Source organism: Calypte anna, chromosome 1, assembly GCF_003957555.1.
Source record: "Calypte anna isolate BGI_N300 chromosome 1, bCalAnn1_v1.p, whole genome shotgun sequence".
NCBI lineage: Eukaryota > Metazoa > Chordata > Aves > Apodiformes > Trochilidae > Calypte > Calypte anna.
In genome coordinates, this window is record NC_044244.1 from 13,023,781 (window position 1) to 13,049,316 (window position 25,536).

The following is a 25,536-nucleotide window of genomic DNA, read 5'->3' on the forward strand; positions in this document are numbered from 1 at the left end:
ATAGACAATACAAGCAGCGCAAAATCATTCAGCAAGTGGCTTCATTGAGCTGGAACTCTCCAAACCATCCAAATACAACTTATCTTGACAAATAATTCTTTCTGAAATATAGATTAATGGTATGTTCTTCATAAATACACACACACACACATATATATACTACTGAATATATTTAATACCACCCTATGAAGCTCCTACAGAAACTGAAAAAATAATTCCAGTAGCTGAACATGTAAAACTTGTAATTCATACAAGGGCTATTCTCAGCTGACTTCTCTCCACACCCAAAGCCCTCAACCACTAATACCAGGCTAGATGATTTCACTTCATAAATACAAACTAGCAGCTTTCCACCTTAAGAAATGTGAAACCAAAACCACTAGAGATGTATGTTTCCCATACAGTAACTGAAGCGTTAAATCCCAAGAGCATTGTAACTGTAGAAGAGATATAAATAATGTCTTGTTTTGCAATAAGTTAGGTTTTGGACTTGACAGTTATTTTTCTAGGAGTACTTTTTTTTTTTCAGTTGAAGCATAATTCACATAGAAGCAGTAGAGATTTTTTTGGTTCTTTTTTATTAAATGAAGGGAAGGTAAGAGGCTATTTGGGAATTTGCTGGGCATACAAAGCATTTAACAATAACTAAACAATAAAAACAAATTCCCCCAACAAAAGCCACTGTACTACAGTTTATTTTTCTAGTGTATGCTGGTTAATGACAGGACAAAGGGCAGGGCTCTAAACTCAAAGAGGGTAGATGAGATATTAGGAAGAAATTCTTTAGTGTGAAGGTGGTGAAATGCTGGCACAGGTTGCGAGGGAAGTTGTGGATGCCTCATCCCTGGAAGTGTTCAAGGCCAGGATGGATGGGGCTTTGAGCCACCTGGTCTAGTGGGAGGTGTCCCTGCCCGTGCTTTGGGGTTTGGAACTACACTATCTTCCAACCCAAACCTTTCTATGATTCTAAGCTAAGTTCTGTATCCTTGAAGAAAGGAACAACTACATTTCATAAAAAACTACTGCCCTTAAAAGCAAAACCATTGTTATTAACTATAAAACAATATTTTTCTGCAGAGGTATATTCTGAAAGCCTTATAATCTAACTTAAACAAGTTTACAAACACATTAGCATCTTTCTAGGCAGATGCTCACCACAAAGCCTTCTTTGAATTTTGCTTCATATAAAACTGTAAATTTTGAGGTACAGAATATTTCAGTGTATTGAAAATGCTTAATATGATTAAACATAAATGATGGAAGGTTTAATATTTAAATAGACTTGAATAAGAAATTGTTGTGAGGAAGTCATTTATCCATAAACCTTTGCCAACGCAAGCATCTCCAACACTTCTCAGCTCATGTCTTTTACAACCTCAGCTACTTCTACACTCCTCACAATTCAGAATCACAGAACCATGTCCAGGTGGCTTTTGATTGTCTCCAAGGATGGAGATTCCACCACTGCTTTGGGCAACTTGTTCCAGTGCTTGGTCACCCTCACAGTAAGAAAATGTTTCTTGATGTTCAGAACTGTGCTTCAATTTGTGCCTGTTGCCTCTGACCCTGTCACTGGGCATCACCTACTCTTTCCTCATTGCTCATACTCCAGATGTGGTACTCAACAGTGCTGAATGGAGCAGCAGCTCCTTCTAGTTGCTCATTACATCCCTTTACCCTCCACACATCTTCTGCTTCTCCTACTCCCTCCAGTTCTCTGCAGAAGACACTCCACACCTTGTGCTTGGGTCTTGGTTAGGTTCTTGCTAAGTGGCCAGCATCAGGTCAAGCAGAAAAATAACCTCTGCAAAGTCTCCTGAACAGAGGGTATGAATGTGGACAGCAGTTTTCATTAGATTTTGCAAGACTGAATGTCTTTGAAACTTGTGCCTTTCTGCCCGTTTCAGCCAGAACTAGATGAGCTACAAAAAGCTGTGAAGGGTGAAACAGGGTGAAAGGATAGATACCCTACTGAGTCTATTTCCTTAGGAAAACAACTAGGAGATACTCAGCACTCTGAAAAGCAGATACTGTGAATATAAAATACATTCCAAAAATTATAACATTCAAGTATATTAAGTATATGGGCAGAGCAGCCTTATCAGAGTTATCCTCAACAACTTACACAATACTTCTGTGCTCCAGACAAAACAATGTTTGCGTGTGGAGGAATACAGTAACTCAAGTAACTAAGTAATGACATGGGTTTTGTCATGGTTTTTTTTGTTGTATTTGTGGTGGTCTCTTTTTGGAGTTGTTTTTTTTTGCTTTTTTTTTTGGGGGGGGGGGGTTGGGGGGGGGGGGGGGGTGAAGATTTTTAAGATATAAACCTAATTCTTCTCTGAAATAAAGACACTCTGGAAAACAGATAAGCATGAGCTATCCATGCATCCTCCTCTGATCAGCCCTTCCTGGTGGTCTTTAATAGCAGTAGGCTGTATAAGAAATCAAGGATGAGATACAGTCAGTAGCTATTAATGCATACAGGATCATCTGCTTCACAAATATGCTGTTAGTTATTAATTCAGACATGTTAGTTTTCATTCAGCTGACTAATGAAATGAAACCTCACTGTCAGATTTTTCAGAGAATAGTCATCATCATTATCCAGGTTCAGGGCTTAGCTTTTAATCTCTAAATACTGATTTTCTCCAAGTGACAAGACCATCGAACTTCTGCCTGAGTGCAATCAACAAAAAATGTGTCTCCCTGCTTTTAGGCTGGCTCATCACCAGCCAAAGCCTGAGTTACAGCTCCCAGTGGCAGAATGCAGCCTATTCAAAACAGCATGATTAATTTAACCGAAAAGAAAACCACAAGCAGAGAGAAGTGGATTAAAAAACAACAAAACCCTACATACATATGGTCTTATCTAAGACTTGCCTTGTTAACATTCCACTTTTTCAAGTCACAGGGTGAAGCACTTGCTGATACTTCCCGAGTGCAACTGCTGCCTCTGACACTATAACCTGAATCCTTCCCTCCCTCTCCAGCACAATCTAAGCCTCAATTCAGATATTGTTCCTCCCATTACAAAGCAACTGAAAGAAAGCTACTGCCAGGTTCCCAGAAAGCTGGGGAATGGCTTAACTGCATTTAACCCTTAGGGCTCCCTGGAACCAGCCACAAAGCATCCTCTGCTGCTAGGGACACACACAGCACCTGTACTTCCCACATTCTTCACAACTGTGAACTCCTGTGTTTGAGAATGCCACACACACAGAGGATGGAAATAGTGCTATGAAACAGGAGTTTCATGTTCTGTGCAATCAGGTGTTACAATTCTTCTATAAAGATCTAATGGCAGGACTACAGATGAAACATAAACTATTTCATTTGATGTTTTTTCCTCCAACAAATGCATTCAACTTTACAAGTTTGTTGCCCAGGTTCCTTGTAAGAGAATCAAATAATGCAATAGACTGACAGGAAGGCAGCTGTGCCCAAGAAATACACTTTCTACCATTTTAATTCTCTGACTGTTATTCACAATAAATACACACTGCTACATTCCTTGTGCTCCGAAAAGGAAGACAGCAGCTTATGTGTTTATGGAAGTCCAGTTTCTCAGAGCTGCAGCTTCACATTTATATCAGACAAAAAAAAAACCTGAGAGAAAGAAGTATCTCAAGTACTGATAAAAGTGACAATTCTTGTTTAAACAAGAGGTTAGACTCATATTTGGAACAAAACCACTACTGGCTTACACTGAGTCATCCAAATACCTGACACAGGCAAAGATTCCAGTGACACGAATGATACTATTGCCAATTTAAAGTCAGATACTCAGTAAAGATGCAGTCCATACAGAACTAAGCACAGCTGTATTTTTAGCCAAAGCATTAATTCTGCACTTTAACTTCTACATGAAATTAAATAACTTCTGACCAAGATGACCTATACATCTAAATTAAATGGCTTTCCAAATGGATATTCAAGTGTTACCTTGCCTTCTACAGTTTAAATTGTAATTTTTTACTTGCATATTTTAAGCACTTAGTATCACATCATCTTGCCTTGAACCTTGATCACTGTAGCAATGTACAGGAAGTGTCCTGACCTATCAGTCATGTATAAAGTTATCAGGTTGATCACTGTGTTACATTCTATGTAAGGGACTCAACTACGATTCCACACTGAGCAAACAAAAAAATACAGTAACAAGAGACAATTAATTGCACATGAAAACATAATCTTTCAAATGTCTCCATATCAGTCAGCAACCTGAAGATGCCTATACTGTATCAGTGACTCCAGCTGCAGAGCACCCCTTAAGGCTATGCCTTCCTTTCACGTATGAGGGAGAACATGTGTCTGGAGCATAGGACCAGTTCCAGTACTTCTCCAGAACAGTGCTTATGTGTTCTAACATACACACAAGCATAAACAAATAAACATTAAAAAGCCAAAACACAGGAGATGAAGAATACATGGGCAAACATTTTTTATGCTCGTTTGCAATTCCTGCCTCTTGCTATTTAAAACATGCCAGTATTTAACATAAAAGGAGCAGCTTTTCTCTTATAACCAAAGTGAACCCAATCAAAAGTAATATGAAGATGACAGTGATTGACAGGTACACGCTGACATGCCAATACCTATTTTTTGATCATTTATGCAGGTTTATTCCTTTTCCAGAAGAGTATAGTATTTATTAGTATTTACTAGAACCACACTTCCTAATTCAACATGCAGCAAAAGTTGTTTACCTAGCTTTTCAACATTTGGTTGTAAAATAAAAGTGTTAATTAATTTTAAAGAAATTAAATTCTTGAGTTTCAGTATTTTATTCATACAAATATGAACTTAAAAGCAAGTCTGTCTACCATTTGATGCAAGACACTTTATATAGATAGTGCTTTTAGAGGTAATACAGCTAAGAGTATCGCTCTGCTCACGAGGCAGAGGGAGTTAAATCATGAAATATTCAGCTTTAATTAAGATTACTGTATCAAAGGCGAGGCTTAATGCAGAATTGAAGCAAGGATCAAGGTTAATGCCTATTCTAAAGCAAATTTACATAAATTATGGTTCACTAGTGTATCATAAGTCTTATTTTGTCAATTTATAACATGTGAGATCATAGGAATCAGAGATAGAAAGCATCTATTAAGTCACCCTTTCTCTCCTCCCTCCAATGCATAATTTTTTCCTCCAGTTTACTTCTGAATGCTTTGTCTACTATCATTGTCAATAGCTCAGGTAATGAGGCATTCCACTAACACTTCAAGGGAGACTATAACACACTTTAACATCTCCAATAGAAAGGGGGTTTTATGGTATTCAAAGTTAAAATTCCCCTCATCTTATTTCATTACTCCTACTTAGACTTCTTTGGACTCCTCTAAATAAATCCTTTCTTGGCATTTGAAGGCTATAAATACTTCCAGATATTTTCATCATCCCCTGGTAGCTATTTAGCCAAATTAGTGTAGGGATCATCTCTCTTCATCTGAAACTCACCAAGCACACAGATAGCTATAAGTAATAATTACTCGTGTTCATTTCCTTTAATCTTTCTTCACAAGTCATTCCCTTCTAGCCTTTAATTTTTGCCACTCTTCATGTCCACATCTTCTTTCAAGTGTTAGTACTTTCCAATTATTTTCCTTTCTCTGAACAGTTTGATTTTGAGTAATTTCCACTTAAGTATGCTAGCTTGAATTTACCACTTCATCCTGACTTTCCAGTGATGTATATAGACTTTTGTTGCTGGTTTTTTCTTTTGTTGCTTGTTGGGGGTTTTTTACTTGGTTTTGGTTTGTTTGCATTTGTTTGGTTTTGGTTGTTTTCAGGTTTTTGTTTGTAAAACATCAGGCTCAAATCTGTGCTCTGTTCATTTCAAACAACCACAGAAAAAAAAATTACCTTCACTGGAGATCAGCATTTTAGCTTATTGAAAACATGGTTAAGTGTACAATAAATGTAAATTGTTTGCAGCAATTCATTTTTATGTTTGGCTGTATTTTTTCCAGGTTTTAGGAACCACCAGTTTTGGGCACTCGAGAGATTCGGCCAATAGAGAGATTATCCCACTGATTCCCCTGCTTTACCTGTGCAGTGAATCAGAACAGATTACTTCAGTCTCCTGGTCTTCTAGACCATCAGTCTGACATCTTTCACAGGCACTACAGTCACACAAATTATTAAAAAGCTTTTCTCTACACCATCAGTGTTATATATCCATTAGAGGCCACTCTAGGCTGGAAAATATCTGTTGCAAAAAGTCTCCCTACGCCATATGCTAGTAATAAATATAAAGGTTAGAAAATATCAATTTGGAACAACCATCTTGTGTTTCTTCTAGTATCCATGTAGTAATCCCTTAAAACAATCTGTTTACTATCTGCAACAATTTTTATGTATCCTATTCATTAGTTCATCTTTAAACATTCTCTTTCCTATTTCTTCCCTAGATATCTAGGATCTGGAACTCCTTCTAATTCATTTTATATAGGTCATAGATGGTCTACACAATATCCAGCACTCCTCAATTATTAAACTACATCTACTTGGGTCCTCACCTTCTATATCAATATGGCTTTTAATAAATATATCCTTTTTTAATAAACACGACCCCTCCAAAATTTTTTTTAACTGATTAATCAGTCCCTGAACTCTGAACCTTTCAGAAAACACAGATATTCCAACTGTATATTCTTTTGTTCATACTGGAAATGTTTTAAAATACTCACAAAAGGATGATATATTCCCTGCACTTCATTTGTACTGTATTTCAAGAAACACGGCAGGTGAGCAGGGAGGGAAAAAATACTCATATAAAAATATGGACACTAAAAGATAACTTTCAGTGCTCTAAATGAATTGATACGAAGACATAGCACCATAGAATCATAGAATCATAGAATTGGCTGGGTTGGAAGGGACCTCAGAGATCATCGAGTCCAACCCTTTTACCACCATTGCGGTTGCTAGACTATGGCACTGAGTGCCACATCCAGTCTTTTTTTAAATATCTCCAGGGACGGAGAATCCACTACTTCCCTGGGCAGCCCATTCCAATGACGGATCACTCTCTCCGTAAAGAAATTCTTTCTAATATCTAACCTAAATTTCCCCTGGCACAACTTAAGACCATGCCCTCTTGTCTTGTTGAAAGTCGTCTGGCAAAAGAGACCAACCCCTACCTGGCTACACCCTCCTTTCAGGTAGTTGTAGACAGCGATGAGGTCTCCCCTGAGCCTCCTCTTCTCCAGGCTGAACACCCCCAGCTCTCTCAGCCTCTCTTCATAGGTTCTGTGCTCGAGTCCCTTCACCAGCCTGGTTGCCTTCCTTTGGACCTGCTCCAGGACCTCGATATCCTTCCTGAACTGGGGGGCCCAGAACTGGACACAGTACTCAAGGTGTGGCCTCACCAGGGCTGAGTATAGGGGCAGAATCACCATGACATGTTAGAATTGGCAACATAGATCATGTTCAGAGAGAAGTAGTAATTATAAAAGAAGACATTTATTTCAAGATTAAAATAGATAATTTTTGGCACTAGAATGTTTTTTCTTTCTCAACAGGGACAATAGCAAGGCAATGTATGTCCACTTGAATGAAGTTCACATTGCCTCTTGACATGTTTCTGAAACATGTCTTTTCCATAAGACACTCAGCCAGTCTGTAGTTGCTGGTTTTGAGATAGGGTTCAAAGATGTATGGTTCACATTGCAATTTCAAAGATATTAAGTGATAGATGATTATTACAGAATTCTGCAAAAGAAGTTTCTACTGGGAGAACCCTGACATTGGAAAGGGTTTCAGCCTTGTTGTCGGGAATAAATCAGAAGCAGTCCTGCAAAAAGGGATAGAAAGCCCAACACCAGCTTGCCAGTCATGCAATGCAACCCTGAGAATGCTCTTCCAAGTATATAATCCAGCACAAACGGGCAACTTAATCTGCAGAAGTTAAAGAATGAATGGGACAGTGTATCAATCAATTCTGTTCTGCAAATGTTTTGACAAGGAATATTGCACCCAAAAAGGTATATTTGATAGTGGGGGTTTTTGTTGTTCTTTTACAAGGAATTCAGAAAAACTACTCAGAAGACACCTTTTAGTCAATATGAAGAACTCGCTTTTTAGTACTGAAAGATAGAAAAGTTTTAGATAGCTATAAGGTAAATATTTGCATCTGAAGCTGTCTGATGGAACAAAACTGGTACTTTCAGGTACATGATTCACTGTGATCTAACACAGATTTTAAAACCTTTAATAAGCAGAGTGGTTTTAGATGCTCATGTCTACACAAGGGTTCATGGGATGATGTACTGTGCATGCCTATTTCCCTCCACTAACTAAAAAAGCACACTAAGTGACTACGTCCAATACACTTCTACTGTACAGACACTTCTATAGAGCTAAAACCAATCTCATTCAGAACAATTGTTTGATTTCTTCTGTTGTCTCCCCTTCTTCACTTAATGTGAAAAATTAAATCATAAGATAGTATGGGCAGAGACCTTGCACAGCAATTCATGCACCTTGAGATATTCAGCACCATTCTCAGCCTTTGATAATAAAATAATAATGATCAACTGTATAACACATCCTGTTAACCAGACAAATCACAGGGATTTTTTTCTAAAAACATACTTTTCCCAATCAAGCTTTTCCAAGGCTGAGTAATGGTAGGATTTTAGTTTCTTGTTCTGTCACTCTTCCTGTTTTAAACAAGCAATATTTGTAATGTTTACAAAGAATATAAACTTCTTGTGATATTTACTCATAACTCTGCTGTCAGTTTTCTACACTACTCCTCCCCAGTATTTTCCAGTTTTCACTTTCATAGACAGAGATTATGTCAATTCTCAACTATTCCTCATCTATCAAGAGGCATTCTTTTGTTAACAAGCTTCATATTTTTAAATTATCCCTTTCAAATTAACTGTAATGCAGCTGCTTCTTTTGTCTCTGATACTGTGGCAAGCCCTACCATCCCCTATCATCAAACAAACACAGAAAGCAGCAGAGGGTCTTCAGGGAGGAGGATTGTCAAGTAGAAAGTCAGTAGCTACAACTGACTGCAGCTGGCAGAGCAGAAACAGTACAAGCATTCACCAAAGTCATCCAATATATTCTTTAATGTACTATATTTCTACCTTGTGCTCTAACACTGTACATATAGAATAATAGAATCATCTGGGTTGGAAGGGACCTCAGAGATCATCAAGTCCAAACCTTGATCCACTACCACTGCGGTTACCAGACCATGGCACTAAGTGCCACATCCAGTCTCTTTTTAAATATCTCCAGGGACAGAGAATCCACTACTTCTCTGGGCAACCCATTCCAATGTCTGATCACCCTCTCTGTAAAGAAATTCCCCCTGAACTGAGGGGCCCAGAACTGGAAACATCTTGTTGTCGAGGTGTGGCCTCACCAGGGCTCAGTACAGGGGAAGAATCCCTTCCCTGGACCTGCTGGCCACGCTGTTCCTGATACAGGCCAGGATGCCATTGGCCTTCTTGGCCACCTGGGCACACTGCTGGCTCATGTTCAGCTTCCTGTCAATCCAGACTCCCAGGTCCCTCTCTGCCTGGCTGCTCTCAGCCACTCTCTGCCCAGCCTGGAGCTCCCCATGGGGTTGTTGTGGCCAAAGTGCAGGACCCGGTAGTTGGCCATGTTGAACCTCATCCCATTGGAATCAGCCCAACTCTCCAGTCTGTCCAGGTCCCTCTGCAGAGCCCTCCTGCCTTCCAGTTGATCGACACTTCCCCCCAGCTTAGTGTTGTCTGCGAATTTGCTGATGATGGTCTCAATCCCCTCATCTAAATCATCAATAAAGATATTAAACAGCACTGGGCCCAACACTGATCCCTGGGGGACTCCACTAGTGACCGGCCGCCAACTGGATGCAGCCCCATTCAGCACCACTCTCTGGGCCCGGCCCTCCAGCCAGTTCCTAACCCAGCACAGGGTGCTCCTGTCCAAGCTGCGGGCTGACAGCTTTTTCAGGAGGATGCTGTGGGAGACGGTGTCAAAGGCCTTACTGAAGACCAGGTAGACTCCATCCACAGCCTTCCCCTCATCCCCCAGGCAGTCCCCTGATCATAAAAGGAGATCAGGTTGGTCAGACAGGACCTGCCCTTCCTAACCCCATGCTGGCTGGGTCTGATCCCTTGTCCATCCTGTAGGTGCTGTGTGATTGCCCCCAGGATGATCTGATCCCCTCTCCCTCCTGTAGGTGCTGTGTGATTGCCCCCAGGATGATCTGCTCCATAACCCTGCCAGGCACTGGGGTCAGGCTGACAGGCCTGGAGTTTCCCGAGTCCTCCTCCCGGCCCTTCTTGTGGATTGGCGTGACATTCGCCAGCTTCCAATATGCACAGCCTCAGTAATTTCCAGCCAACTCAAAAACTGGAAAGGATCTCTGGTAGTGATACAATGCTACAAATTTATTGCACAGATGATACAGCAAAATCATCTGTATTAAAGTGACAGGTGGGGAGTAAGCAAGATGTAAGAGCATATTAGGCAGAGAGAGGAGGACAGAGACCATATCAGAACTAGTCCAAGGAATACATCAGTATAAAGACTATAAATTATGGCCCACTCTTTGAACTGTGATTCTGAGCCATCTTTTGTACTATTACTGAAGTTGAAATTATATTCATTACTGCACATGCAGGGAAGTAAGAGACACATTTAGTAAGTGAAAACTTGAAAAATTAAGATACTGACAGGGTTTCTGTGTCCTCTGAAGTAAACACCAAGGAGACAGTAAAGCTGTTTAGGCTAAAAGACAATGGCTGTAAAATGCAAAGCAGGTAAAATTGGCCTTCAGTAATGTTAAACCTGGAACTAAACGGTAGTTCTATTCATCATGGAAGCAAAGAAATGGGGACACTTAATGTAACTTTTTTAACCACACGGGCTAGTTCTAGCTTTGAAATTGTATTTCACTGAATTGTATTTCACTCTATACAAATGCTTAATGAAAATATCATTCAATCCCTTGACCAACTTGTGATCCAAATTGTCAGAGGAAAACTAGCAAAATTGTCAGAGAACAAACTAGAAAAGTTATTTTTAAGAAAGAGACAAATAATTTTTTTGAAATATTAATGATGTCACCTAGAGGCTCAATGAATTCTTTCTAGTTTTATATCTTATCTTTCTAGTCCTATCACCTCAAATCAAGAGATTTGCATGGGAACTAATGAACTCTACCCTAAGTCTCTGATTTACCTTATCTTAGTATTGTGCCCTAACATTTCTCTGAAAAGCTGGTGATTCTGGAACAGATTATGTGCATACACTAAACAGTTAAATCAAAGTGATTCAAAAACTTATCATATACAGGCTCTTTTTAGACATATATGTTATCAAGAGAGGCTGTGCAGTACTTGCTTAATTAATCTTTGCTGTCTTAACAGATGAACCAGATGTACTATTATGTTCTTTGTTCTTTCCTAAAGATAGGATGAGCCGATTATTTATCTCCAAACAATAGGAGTTCATGTACCACAGTAAAGACTTTTTTTTTTAATCAGGGAGGAAATCACTAACAAGCTTCAGCTGCAACTGCTTGATGTAAACACAGTGTGAATTTGTTCCTGGAGTATTAAATTACTTTTCTTCCATTAAGTACATGAAACTAATTTCTAAATAACTTTGTAAAGAAAGGAATGGAAAGGACAGTGTTTGGAAGGAGTGCAATGGTGTTTCATCTTTCAGGTATTTGTATTTCCTTCTTTAATACACTAAGACATTTTCATAGATAAGTTAAAATCTGAGGCTTCAGCTACTGTTTACAAATAATTTGCCAAGAGAACAAAAATTAAAGAAATTTGATTAATCCAACACATTCCTTATATTATGTAACATATAATCTAATACATGAGAAGGGCACAAAGGAATAAATAATGCTAAGTTCACAGGGCCAGAGGAGTTGTTTATGAAAGTTATTAGCAGATTCAGAGAGTATACAAAGCTCTTCATAACCACGGTTGCAAACTTGCACACCTACCTCAAAATCATATTTTATTAAATTTGAAAAACTACAAATTTGATTTATATTACTCTACAAATTCTTGGGGAAATGCTACTTTAATAAAAAAATAAGAGTAAATAGCAAGGAAGTTTTGAAATGAGTCAGATTTTCTAGACAGAAGAAAGAACAAATTTTGGAACATCCTTTATTTTCCTGATAAATTCATCTCACCTGAAGTCCTTGTTCCCTCCCTCTATCCCTCTCAGTAGTCTTTCCCTTGTCATAACCAAAATTTCTCCCAAAAACTGGTTTTCAGTAATTCACAACAATTTGCCTTCTTAAATACATTAAGTGTTTTTAAGACATACATTAAGCACCAAGATGGGCAGTACTACCAGATCTCCACAGAAAAAAAGACAGGTTTTCTACCTTAAATTACTGAAAAGGTAGAATTAAAATAGTATAGAATTTTATTAAGAAACCCACCCAATAGACTGTATAACAGTGTACCTTGAAATACAAAAACAAGATGAAACTAGGTCAACCAGTATAACGTAGCTCAAATAATTAGTTTTTCTAAAATATATTTATGTATCATCTAAAACTAGAAGAAATCAAGCATAATAATTTCTTCACATTTTTTATTAGAAAGTACTACATGAGCTAGGAATACTTTTATTTTTACTCCCAGCCACTCCCAGACTGTATTTTAAAAAAAATACAGTCAGCTATTTGGTTAAAAGTAAGTAATGTTTTCTCTATTCCTTTTGCTTAACAGCAGGCTATCTCAAGCTGCCACAGTCAGTGCTAAAGTGCTAACTTATGTGACCATGCTGTGCATCACATTAAGTTTCCATTTCAGCTCATGAGTTTCTGTCAGATTAGTCCAGTGACCAATACCAGAGAATGAGAAAATGTTATTACCTCTCATCAACATCTTCTAAAACGTATTGAAAATCAACAAGATCAATAGATTACTGTGCTTTCTAATCAATAGACATATCTAGTAAAATAGTGTGTCTGATGTACAATACTCCTATAATGTGTCTAAGTATCTTCACTTACACTGAAATAGGACTGCAGGCAAATAGGAGTGAAATAGGAGGGGAATTTTATTTGGACCAGTAATGAAAATGAGATAATCCCAGAGTCCACACTTTATATTCAACCATCCCTGTCATTGGAAAGCTACGAAGGTGCTTTGAAGGGACTGGGAAGGTGTAACACAAACATGAAGAAAAATGAAAAGAAAAAAAGAAGCTTTTAGGACCTTTTCCAGGTCCACTTTTCCATCTAGTTCCTTTTTGTTGTTTGTTTTTTTTCAAACAATAAATGTTCCTCTCTGCATTCTAAGGATGTCAACTCCCATGAATTAAGCTGTGCACTTTCACACACTTTCCTCTGAAGCAAGAGGAGGACGGTGAAATGCAATTAGTAATTTGCAGATTAAATCAACAGGGCAGAAGCACAGGCTGATGACAGACATCCCCTCTTGTAATTTAAATCTAGAACTTCATAAGGTATAAAAGCAGGGAAATGCATGAGAGTATGTTTGCTTAGATCCCAGAAATAAAATTTTTTAAAAACTAGAAAATCAACCCTAAGAGACATTAACTTTTACAATCAAGCAAATATTAATAATGCTCATTCTGCCATGAGTTTTAAGTGGAAAATTCAGTATTTTCAAACATTACCACAGTCTGAGCTTGTAGAAGCAGTTAGCGTTTTCCATATTAAAAACTGTTGACTGTATTCCTCTTTATCAAAGTTGCTGCATCAAGGGGATCTAACATAATACACTGAGTTAGTACTACAATCATGTGATGTGGGCATCTCGTGTCCAGAAAGGCTGTGCCATATAAAAATGAGTCCTTCACCACATAAATAGGTAGCAGAACCAGACATATTTCCAGTCTTGCAGTCAGAATTTTACCATAGTTGGCAATTTACAAAATAAGGGCAGTTTAAATAGCAAATTCTCATCTGAAAAAGATAAAAAGTATGCTTCTCATACAACAGGAACAAAGAAATCTCTCAGGTAAATTGCCACATACTGTTGCAGTTTACATGAATAATACTAGCTATTCCTTAATATATCCCTGTAAGGCAGACAGGAAAGCAAGACAAATATAAACAAACCTCTGTTTTGTACACTTTAGGAAAGTGCACTTGCTTCTGTTTTACAAGATTGGGAAATACCAGGTTTGTTAATCTTCACTCCAGATTTTTAAAAACTTTTAACTATATTAGTTTTAGGAATTTGTGTTACTCTTAGGAAAATCAGATTCTTTTCTTAGATCCAATATGAAACAAGAAATGTCTAATAAATGAAATGTAGACTATGATGTGCAAGACATCTGATGTGTCACCATACACCCATAGAGATAAAAAGTCTTTGTAGAAATCTGTTTTCAAGTGCACTATAATCAGAAGTGAATGTAACTACAGAATTAATTGTAAATATTCCCTGACTATAATGACTAACAGAAAACCCAAACCCAATTCTCAATGTTAAGAGACACCAAACCTGTTTAAGATGACCTAACAGTCTAACTGGAATGCATCAGAGTGAAAATGAAAACAGATCTGAAGTTACTGATCAGTCACATATTCAGTAATTTTCAGCTCTTAGTATATTCCAAGAAGTTATCACATCTGTCTTCACATAATTAATTCCAAACAGGCATGTTGCAACAGGAACAAAACATGCGAAAGTATGCAAGACAAAGGGTTTAATTCCTTGTTACCTAAAACAGGTAACCTCATAGCTCAATACTACAAGCAGATTTAGTAAATGCTCTTCATGAAAATTTTATTTTCACAAAAAAGCAGAAGTACGATAAAACATCTAGAAAATGAAAAGTGGTTTGAAGAACTGATTTGATTTTAAGTAGTAACTGAAAAATCCTTTTGGTAAAGGAAATAGTATTGGCTAATTCTGGCTTGTAAACATTCTGGCTTGTAATGTAAACCACACCCAGAGCAACATAGTACCCTACTTGCTTACTGGTTGTGATAAGAAATTAACTGTCCTTGACCTCTTCAATGTGAAATGAGTTAATTTTATCTAAATTGGTGCTGCCAATTCTTGCACATATTTTTTTGTTCAGAAGTTCACTTGTGTCCTACATTAAAGAATATTTTTATAAAAAGAATGTTTTAATTCTAAATGTGGGAAACTGAACATCAAATACTATTTTTCTACAAATCAGAACTGAGTTGACTCAAAACCTCTGCAAACTGTACTTGCCATAGGCATTGTGGAGTTTCTTTGCATCCCTCCATTCTGTAATAATGGCACTTGGACACAATGCACATTTCGTATTCTGCAGTGGGGCCACGCAGACACACAAATAATACTCCTGATTGTTCCCTAAGCCTGAAAAGAATCAACTGCTGTACATGGGTAAGGAAACTCCAACTTAGCTGATGTTGTAGGATGCAGTCTGCACACTCCAAAGTTGCACTGGTTTTAGCAGTGTGTGAAAGTACATTTGCATTTCTTCAGCATTAAAAAATATTTTTATCTTTAAAAATATTTCAGCCACATGCTCAAGCTAGCCAGGCAGATCTCTAACCACTATAGGAGTTCTGTCCCAGGCACAGAACATAACTGTCCAGTGGTGGTGGCAATTCTTAAATCTGTTAAATTACTATACAAAAGTGCATCTGAAGAAAAACATTGAAATATCTTATTCCTTGGAACACTTGCAGAAATCAATAGGCTTTAATCTTCATTATCTCAATTTAAAACCAAACAAATTCAAACAAATTCAGTGACATGTTACAGTAACACAGAATGTGCTAAAACCCAGTATCATAGAATTACAGAATCACAGAATCATAGCATCACAGAATGGCTTGGGTTGGAAAGGACCTTAAAGATCATTAAGATCCAATCCCTCTGCAGGGAAGGGACACACCCCACTAGATCAGGTTGCACACAGCCTCATCCAAACTGGTCTGGAAACACTTCCAAGGAGAGCATCAACAATCTCCCTAGGCAACCTATTCCAGTATCTTACTACCCTCATGGTAAAGAATTTGTTCCCAATATCTAAAACTATTCCCAAAAACAAATATTCTGGAGGAAAAGGAACACTGAAAACTTCAACTGAATACACACATATTCCCATATGTACTGACACCAAAAGTCTAAAATTATTTAAAAAAAAAAATCATCTTACTTTAACTACTTCAATTGTCAATTCTCACAAGATGTATGAAAATTTTATTTAAAATTAGCATGAAACCCAGAGAAATTTCAACTTTTAAGGGGGTAAATGAAACAATTTTCATTTGCCAAAGTGGAAATTTCTGTATGTGCTTTTTCCCTCTGGTCCTACTCCCATGTAGTAGTGAGGAAAACCAAAACGAATGAGCTCAATTATTTCTTATGTAACCCACTTAAAACAAGAAGTTACATCAGGAAAAACTTAATCTTGTATCAGTTGCAAGGATCAAGCTTTTAAAAAGAATACATTAACTTTTTGTTTGGAAAATATATGAGACCATTTTAATGACTAATTAACATTAAAGGACAAAGGTTAGATCAAGATTCATATTCTAAGTTAAAAATTAACATTAGCAAATATTAAAACTTTCTTAATAAGCCCTAGCATTTAAATTTTCCTGTTTATAAGCAGAAAAAAAATCATTTCTGAAAAACTAATTAACCAAAATTTTCATGTGAATAGAGCTTATGCACAGAAACAAGAAGCTACAAGAACTATCACTAAATCAGCAACAAGACACATCTTAAGCAGCTGCTGGTCCTTCTTGAATCTTGACTGAGATTGTTGATCAACTTTAAAGCCAAGGCATGCTATTTTCTGACAGTACATGGGGCAAATTAATAAGCATTCGGTTCATGTATAGCCTTTCAGTTTTCAAATTAAAAAGCATATAAAATTAAGGCTGAATCAGTTGAGAAGCCAAATATATGATTTAAAACATTTTAAACTTCTGAACAATTCAAGAATGATTTCCATGTTGTACACACAAACAGGAAAATAAGAGCTTGTACTACTAAGGAGAACCCAGCTTTTTTTACTGTTCTAAACTTTATTTTACAGTTATTGTGTATATTTACAGAATTTTCAGAAACTTTAGATTTTTTTTCAGAATATTTACAGAATATTCTGTATATTAATAGAATAACTAATGGAAAAATCAATGGAATATACATTGATTTAAAATATCTAAGGAGAAAATTAAATTCTACATTATGCTCAGATTAAATCACTTCCAAAATCTGTTGTGTTTTATGTTACTATACATTAAACATTCCAAGAATATTCCATTAAAATCTCATGCCAGAAGTGTTTTCATAAATACAAATATTTTACTTAATTAAAAAATTAATTTTGGTACAATAATATTTAATTTCAACTTCTTTGCCCAAAGCTGGTTAAGGTTTAGTGCAATCTTTTTACATCCTTATAGCTTAATTTGGATACATTCAGAAAAATACAGAATTACATCTCTTCTTTGATAACACTGCCATCTAATGTACATTCTAAGTTTGGATGTATTTTGAATTTCTTCATTGTGATTTTGTCTAAGGGGGAATTTGAATCCATGTACAAATGATGTCTTCAACACTATGCTCAATACTACTTAAGCGTGTATTGTAATAATGACATTTGTTCTCTCATCTGGAATGCATGTTAAATATGCAGACATATTAATTTTGAAAATATGCTATTAAATTCTGCTCTATCATACAATCACATCTTAAGTACTCCAAGATGTTTATGATAGCCAAAAATAAGAGAATATAGCTAACATCCTATATAAAAACGTTGTTTTTATGTAAGTGCTCCTGGTCTTGTCATCATTGTTCCTGTTCACATTAACTGAAAAAATTAAACTGAAACTTGGCCCTTGAGACTGGCAAAGTTCAGGCAGAGCTCTAAATTTCATTTGTTGCACTTTGAAAGCAAATTCTTTTGCTTCTTGCCTGTTCTTTCATCTTATGCCTTTAAGACTGCACTCTTCACATCTTAAAAATGAGATTTTGTTGGAGGGTCATAGTGACAGTGTCCTCAAATGCTTGAAGAAAAGCTTAAAGCAAGAGGTACCTACTTGGTAGATCAACACTCGATTCAGAGAACAAGTGAAAGCAACCCAAACATGACTTGTATCTTATTTTCTTCTGAGCTTCTATAACAGACTGATAAGATTGCGTGTCTTACTGACCAAAACCTAGAGCACTCAATAAATTAACATCGTTAAACAAGACAACTGTTTTGCTTTGGCATTTTGAGTTTCAGGTCCAAGACGTTTTTTCTTAAATAAAAAAATGCACTAGAGAAAACCACAAAAACAGCATCTATAAGGAAAGGGGTGTGACCAGTAAGTTGTCTGACAGATGTGATTGACCATGTTCACAGAATGAAGAAGAATGAATTAAAGTAGCAACACTATTTATAAAAAAGCAATTCTCTCAGGCTACATCTGACACTAGCTGGAAAAAAGGTGTAAAGATACAACTAGACAAATTAATGCATTTTTATGAATACTAAGGTTCCTGAGTTCTTTATAATTCTTTGTACTTCCAAAGTTGCTCTAAGTAGCTGAGAGGCTGCAGTCATCATCCAAAGTCTGATTAGAAACTGACTGTTACAACAATTTTTTGTGTTCCTTCATACAGCATTTGCCCATAGGAAACTTCAAGGAGCTTTGAAATACAGTTAGAAACACTGAGCAACAATAATTGAAGTAGCAGCAAAATTGTTAAGGTAGCCTGAACATATGCTTCCTAGAACTTTACAATAACACAGATAACATATTGAAATAATTCCTGGTTAAATTTGAGACCTAACAAGGAAAGGTAAAGAATATTTCTATAGGTAAAGTTAAGCACAACTAAAAAGCAGGAAAGAAATTGAGATATTCTAAGGTGGACATGAAAGAACTAAGAATCAAGTTAGCATTAGAAAATTACTTTTACTTACACAGGATAGGTATTTACTTTTGACAAACCCAGAGCTCTAGAGAAAACCCTAGATTAACTTAATTCCACTCAACTCTGTAGTTATGCTGCCATCTAGTGACATGGGACACTGACTTTCCTCTGCAAGATTCCTTAAAACCAGTCCAAATGGAAAAACATTATGACTAAGACACATTTATCACATTAAATACGTTTTACCATGATGACTAATTTTGGCCATAGGACAGTGAGTATTTACACACTTGAAATGCAAACACAGGTTAAAAGACTTCAATGAGAAGTTAAGGAACCAATCAACAGAGATCACAGAATCAGGGAAAAGTTTGCTATTAGGTTTCAGACCATTACATGGATACAGTCTTGAATTCATAGCTAGTAATAAAGAAAACTGTATTAGTTTGAGTATTCACCTTAAATTACTGTTCTGGTTGTTTTCTCATTACATTTAATTCCAATTATGATTTACAAAAAACAATGTAGAACCTTTTAAAAAATTCCAGTCAGTAGAAAGGAAACAAAGAAAGTAAATACACACTCACCTGGGAAAATATATTTGCAGTTGGAGCAACTCTTTTGTCCACAATGCTATATAATATTGCTAACAATCTGTCCAGGGGAAATGGCTTTGGCCCAAGGAGGTGATTGCTGGTCTGCAACAGAAACAGAAGTTCAATCCAACATAGCTTTCCTGGACTACAATGAGATGTTACCTCACAGCTTTAGTCTCTGGGGAGGTACTATAACTCACAGTAGTCTTTCATAGAGACTACTTACTGATTGTGGAAAACACTGAATACATGCTTACTGATTAAAAGATACAGTCATAAAGCCCTATTTAACATGGCAAGAGTTCAAACTGCACAGTAAATAGGAACATTTTTCAGCTGTGCCAGAGGATCCAATGCCAAATTTCCTGTCACTAGATTTAAGTATTTACTTGTCCTATGAAGATTCCTTGCCCAATCTAAGGATTAAAGAGGAAAGATTAAATGTTATGGCATTGTCAAGGTACACATAGTTTTCTTCAGTTTATCAATAGACAGGTTAGGTTTCTTAAAAGTATAAGAATTTCTAGCTAGTGAAAAAATGTAAATGTTTAGATTTAATCTACTGTCTACAATCCGGCTATAATCCTCTATTACCTATAAAGAAAAAACATCAAGAAATAGAACAATAATTTTTACAGGAATAGAAAAATTAAACAAATATAATTAAGTATATTTTTCTGGTTTGCTTTCTGAAGACGTATCTTTTACTAGCATATGTATACTGAAAAACCATAAAAAGAGAAAATTATGTTAAAAAAAAAAATCAATGTACACACGTTCTTTGAGTCATTTTAGAGTCTTTTCCTCTCACAGAGGTGCACAGTCGTAACAAGAGTTCCTCATCTTAAACACCGTAACATTCAGTCCTACTGTCTAGAACATGAGTATAGTAACTTAGCAACGGGCACCAACTATAATACAGGAAATTATATTTAAACATAGGAAAAACACTTTTTTACCTCTCAAGGCAGTTAAGCATTAAAACCTATTGCCGAGGCATACTGTAGAGTCTCTATCCTTGGAGATATTAAAAACTCAACTAAGCATGGTCCTGAGCAACCAGCTCTGGAGTCCCTCCTTGAGCAGGAGGGGATGGATTAGACCAGAGGTCCTTGACCGCCTCAGTTCTTCTGTGCATTTCACTTTCTAAAGCCAATTAAAAAAAAAAAAATCTCTGCAGAAATTACATTTATTACCTCCTCAGGTTTTTTCCAACAATATTTCTGAGGTTTTTATATTTTTGTCTGATTTTAACTTTTTAATTTTCTTTATTTTGCTTCCTTTAAACCACAATGAAAATATTTACCATTTTGATACTAAAACCAAAGAGAACATTTTGATAAGGGAATTAGAAATGAGAATACTTCAACTTACTCTTTTACACAGGAAATGCCCTTACTACTGTATTTATATTTCTACTTTTTTACAACACACTCCAACACAGGCTAATCCTGTCTGGAAGATGGTTCCTAACATTAGGAAGTATCCTGTCAAATCCCTCTGCTCAGAGCAGGGTCAGCTAGGAGTCCATTCCTGGAAATCTCCAAAGACAAAGATCCCATCACCAGTGTGGGAAACCAGTGTCACTTTCCTCATACAGAAAAAGGTTTTCCTTACATCTAGTATAAAAAAAAAAATAATTCCAGCTTACACTCATTGTCTCACACCACCCACCAGTCTACCATATAGTCTTGATGATCCACTTGTAGCTACAGCACAGGCAGCCTTTAGGCCTCCCTTCTCCAGCTGGAACAATTGCAGATGCCCAGCCTCTCCTACCAGAGCAAGTGCTACAGCCTCTGACCATTTTCATACCTCTCTGCTGAACTTGCTCTGGTTTATTGATGTGCATCTTGCACTGGGGGAGGACTAAACTAGACAAAGTATTCAAGATGCAGCCCAGAGAGTACATTCACTGCTCTGTGAGTTTACTTGGCTAAAATAAAGAGATCAGCTGTCTGAGCCCAAGGTCCACTCCTTTGCTGGTAACAACTGCTGTATAAACAGCTACCTGCCAGCTACAGACAGACTGTGTTATCAGAACACAACATATTTATTTACTCATCCTTGCATCTACAGAGTTACTCTGTCCCATATCCTTCTTTGCACCCTACATGTCATCTCACCTCAGCTGACACTGATGGACATTTAGGCATTACAGGTTATTGTATGTAGTAACAGTGAATTCAGCTGAATTAAAAAGAACGAGTTCTTCATTTTTCAACATTAAGGATTTTTAAAATAACAAATTTTACAAAAAGAACGAGTTCATAAGGCAGAACTTGGTAGTATTACAACTCAAGACTACAGAGATTATCACCCAGACTGTAAAAAATGTTGACAAAGAAAATACTTCTTTCCTTTTAAGTTTTTATTTCATCCTCTCTACTTTGACAACAAGTTTCCTTTCTTGTCATCTATATTTATTTATTCTTACTAGCAGAGCAGCCAAGATTAAAGAGGAATTTCAAAACAAATTTTGTTTCAAAATGCTTCTGGGAAAGAACACCTCTAAATACAACACCTCCGTGTTGTTAGTCATCAGTAAAACACAACCACTCATTTCTTCAGCAAAACAAAAAGGTATTTCCAATACATTTTTTAGCATTAATAACCAGGAGGTGTCCCCAAAGCTACCTCCTGGCTAAAAAAGAAAGCAGTATGAAAAATAACTGAAACATAAGAGTTCAACTTTAGCATGGCAGGCTCATGTAGTCAGAATGCAGGGCTGATATAAGTTATGAACTGTACACTCCCTTTCCTTTCTGCTTGTAATCATGCCAGTTTTCTAAAGCAAATTCTTTATTATCAACAGAAAGAATCAACAAAAAGTTGTGTAAAATGAGTGCACTCCAAGCAGCTAGCAAGCACACTAATTGAGTAGTAATCCTCAAAGTTGTGTTTAGTACACAAGCACTTTGTAAGTTTCTTGCTTTTAATATTATCAGCTCTCTGCTTAGACAGAATTCTGTTTGGAACCTTCAAATAACTGTAATTTTGAAGTAATCACTTCAAATTATTTCAAATGCTTTCTTCTGGAAAAGTCAGAAGAGTTCATTCTAACAGCGTAACTTCGAACAGAAGCACTCCATTTTTATTTCTTTGTCAGAAAGAAACCCCTGGAAGAACAGGAAATATTTAGGAATTCCTCCAAACAGAAAGTAGTAAAGAAGAATTTTACAAATCTGAAAGGAGCTAGGTAGAATAATACCCAGAATAGTTTTTATAAAAATCCAAGGGACCACTCAGCTCACTTAAAAACAAAAATACCTTCTACATTCAGAAAACTTTTCAAAGAGCTTCATAGCCATCAAATTAACTTTGTGTGTCCTCTTTCCACCTTTGCAATACCTGCCCAACAGTTAAAAAAAACTTTTCCTCAGTTGCCACTATCTGTGCTTGTGATTTTTGTCTAGTGTCAGAGTTTCAGGTTACCACTGTTTATCTAGTTTAAGTGTCTCACCATCCTACAACTGCAAGCCATTTATTCACATTCCAAAATTTCACTAGCTAGGAGAACCAAAAGCTTAAAGAGTAAATGTTGAAACCAAACTACATTTGATTGCATGATGTTTTAAATCTCTTGAAAGTACCACCTGTTTTTAAATTCAACAAAGACACATAAGAATTAGTCACAGTTATTCTTAAAAGTCTATCCTGATTAAGTAAGTTACTTGCTACACTTGGACAAGGAGCTTAACTCCAGACATCTTTCAGAGTATCAGCTGAATGCTTAGGTAGTTAGGTAAATGCAAAATCTACAAAATCAGAATAATTTCAGTTAAAAAATAGCTGGACTCTTACTAATCTTTTTGTCCTTTAATTTTGTTCACATTAGTTTACATTTGTTTGAGTTGCCTCATTTACAGTTCTTTCCCTAGTACCTCCTCCTGATTTGTTTTTGTACCTACTCAGTAGCATTTAGTTTGCTGCAGGAACAATAATAAAATGAAAGTCAGTGCAGGCACATCTGAAAATAAGTAGTGAATTCAAATACAAGTCCATTTAACACAAATAATGACACAAGAGAAGTTCCTCAGTAGAGTTACAGTTACTTATAGCCATGAAAAGGTTAGTTGATGGAATCCTAAAAAACAGAGAGGCATGTAAAGTTTTCAAGCCTCAACACACAAACTCTTGCACCTCACTGAATCACTGGAAATTGAAGTGAGTTGATTTTCACAACTACTGACCACCCATCAACATCTTTGAGAGAAATTCTAATATCTGACTCCTCCATGTATGATGTCCTTTAACAAGCTTTATTTAAGTACACGTTGTTACACACAAAATACAGCTTTGTGAGAGGAATTTGTATTTCTTTGATATTTAACTGTAAGGTAAGTGTGTATCATTTGTATCATACAAAATAAACACACCAATAAGCACAATAGATGCAATTCTGCTGTTTCTTCAATAAACAATGAGGCAAAACAACACAAAACTAGCAGTACAGCAGAAAGAAAATATTTGTTGGCAAACTCAAATCAGAAAAGATAAAACACACACCTTTTCATGTTTCTTCATGAAGTTGGTCTTTCTAATTTTCCCATGATGCTGTAAAGAACAGACAAGATCAAATATTATATGTAAGTTATTTTATGCTCCTTCTACAACAAAGAAGGAATCACAATGGTCAATAAAGAACTGTATGCTACATATGGCATTTGCTACATATGGCAGTATGCAAGTCTGGGTCTGCTTCTTTACAAACACCTCCAGTAACTGTCTCTGATGTTTACTAGACATTCTTATTAGAAACCCTGAAACTACACTTGCCTTAGTTCTTGCTTCATTGTGTCCCAAGTGGTGCAAAGCCAAAAAAATCACTCAATAATATTTTTTAGTGACAAGCGTTAAGGTTTTTTTCTGATCTAATCAGCAACTGATGAGAAGAGGCAGTAAAAAACTGTTTTTAATATGATTTCATACCACCATCCCCCTCCTACCCTCAACCTCTAATGAAAAAGAGAGATGTTTCATTTCTTTTCCACAGCTTAAATGATGACCACTTCATTTTTAAAATGTACCACACATACATGACATCTGAATTTTCACATTTTGTTTGCTCCACTTTTGAATTTTAATGGTTTGCAAGTTGGTAGAATGACAACCAGGAATTAAATCAATCAATACAAAGGTAGTTCAAGGTGCAGAAGATAAATGACAAATATAAAGGAGAAGGGAGGAACATCACTTACAAAAGCACAGCTTTAAAGCAGTCATAAGAAAGGAAGGACTGTTCAAACAAAAATAATCAAGTATTCTTGGATGTCAACTCAATATGAAAACAAGACAAGTGCATAAATAAAGTAAACAAGATGGTACAAATGAATGGGTAAACAAAAAAAATAATTAAAAGATAGAGATACAAAGGATGACATGCTTAAATGAAGCAAAATTAGTGGTGAGGTACAATTATCATACTCTTTAAAAATAGCTGATGAGTTTTTACAGCCTTGAAATAGACCCTATTAATTAGTATACTTGTAAGCATGCTCAATAAATCAGGGAAAAAATATTTCAAATGACAGAATTCTATTTCCATTATAATATTACATTCTTGTAGTTAGTATTTGTGGTCCTCAATACTCAGCCATGTCAAGACAATCTCAGTAGTTGTGGCTTTTTTTGAGTGACTTTTGAAAAGCATAGTATTAGACAGGGCTTTAACGTTTCTTAAAATGATTTGCCAGGCTAAAAAAAAAATAGTTCATTTAATTAATACTTATGAAATGTACTTAAGAGCGAGTTATCTTTTTATCATGCTTTCAAAAAGATCATGGTGATGACAGAGACTTTTTGGAGGGAAAAGTGATCAAGCCTAAGGTTACACAGCATGCTAGTGATGGAACACATTAAAATGTATTCATGCATTTTAAAGGTTATGCTGGGATTTAAGCTATATCAAAAGTGAGCAGGTGAGCAGGTGCCCTATTTCTGTGCAAGCACAAAGAAATACATGCAATTCAGAGATAATTTTTAATTACTATTTAATCTTGTTTTCAACTAAAAAGATAAAATTTAGATTCCACAGATTGTTTTTTATTGTTGTTTTATAGACTACCTTTCAAAACCAACATCATATT

General features: G+C 36.3%; 1 protein-coding gene across 4 annotated transcripts in view; it reads right to left on the reverse strand.

The window, feature by feature from the left end:
* ORC5 (origin recognition complex subunit 5) overlaps positions 1–25,536 on the reverse strand; it is a 65,537-nt gene that overhangs the window by 19,657 nt on the left and 20,344 nt on the right. For all 4 annotated transcript variants that reach the window (XM_030451182.1, XM_030451199.1, XM_030451187.1 and 1 more), the window contains 2 exons: positions 23,957–24,004; positions 19,439–19,549 (listed from right to left, as the gene is read on the reverse strand). In XM_030451182.1, coding sequence (XP_030307042.1) covers positions 19,439–19,549; positions 23,957–24,004 — 159 coding nt within the window. The remainder of the gene's footprint in view (positions 1–19,438; positions 19,550–23,956; positions 24,005–25,536) is intronic.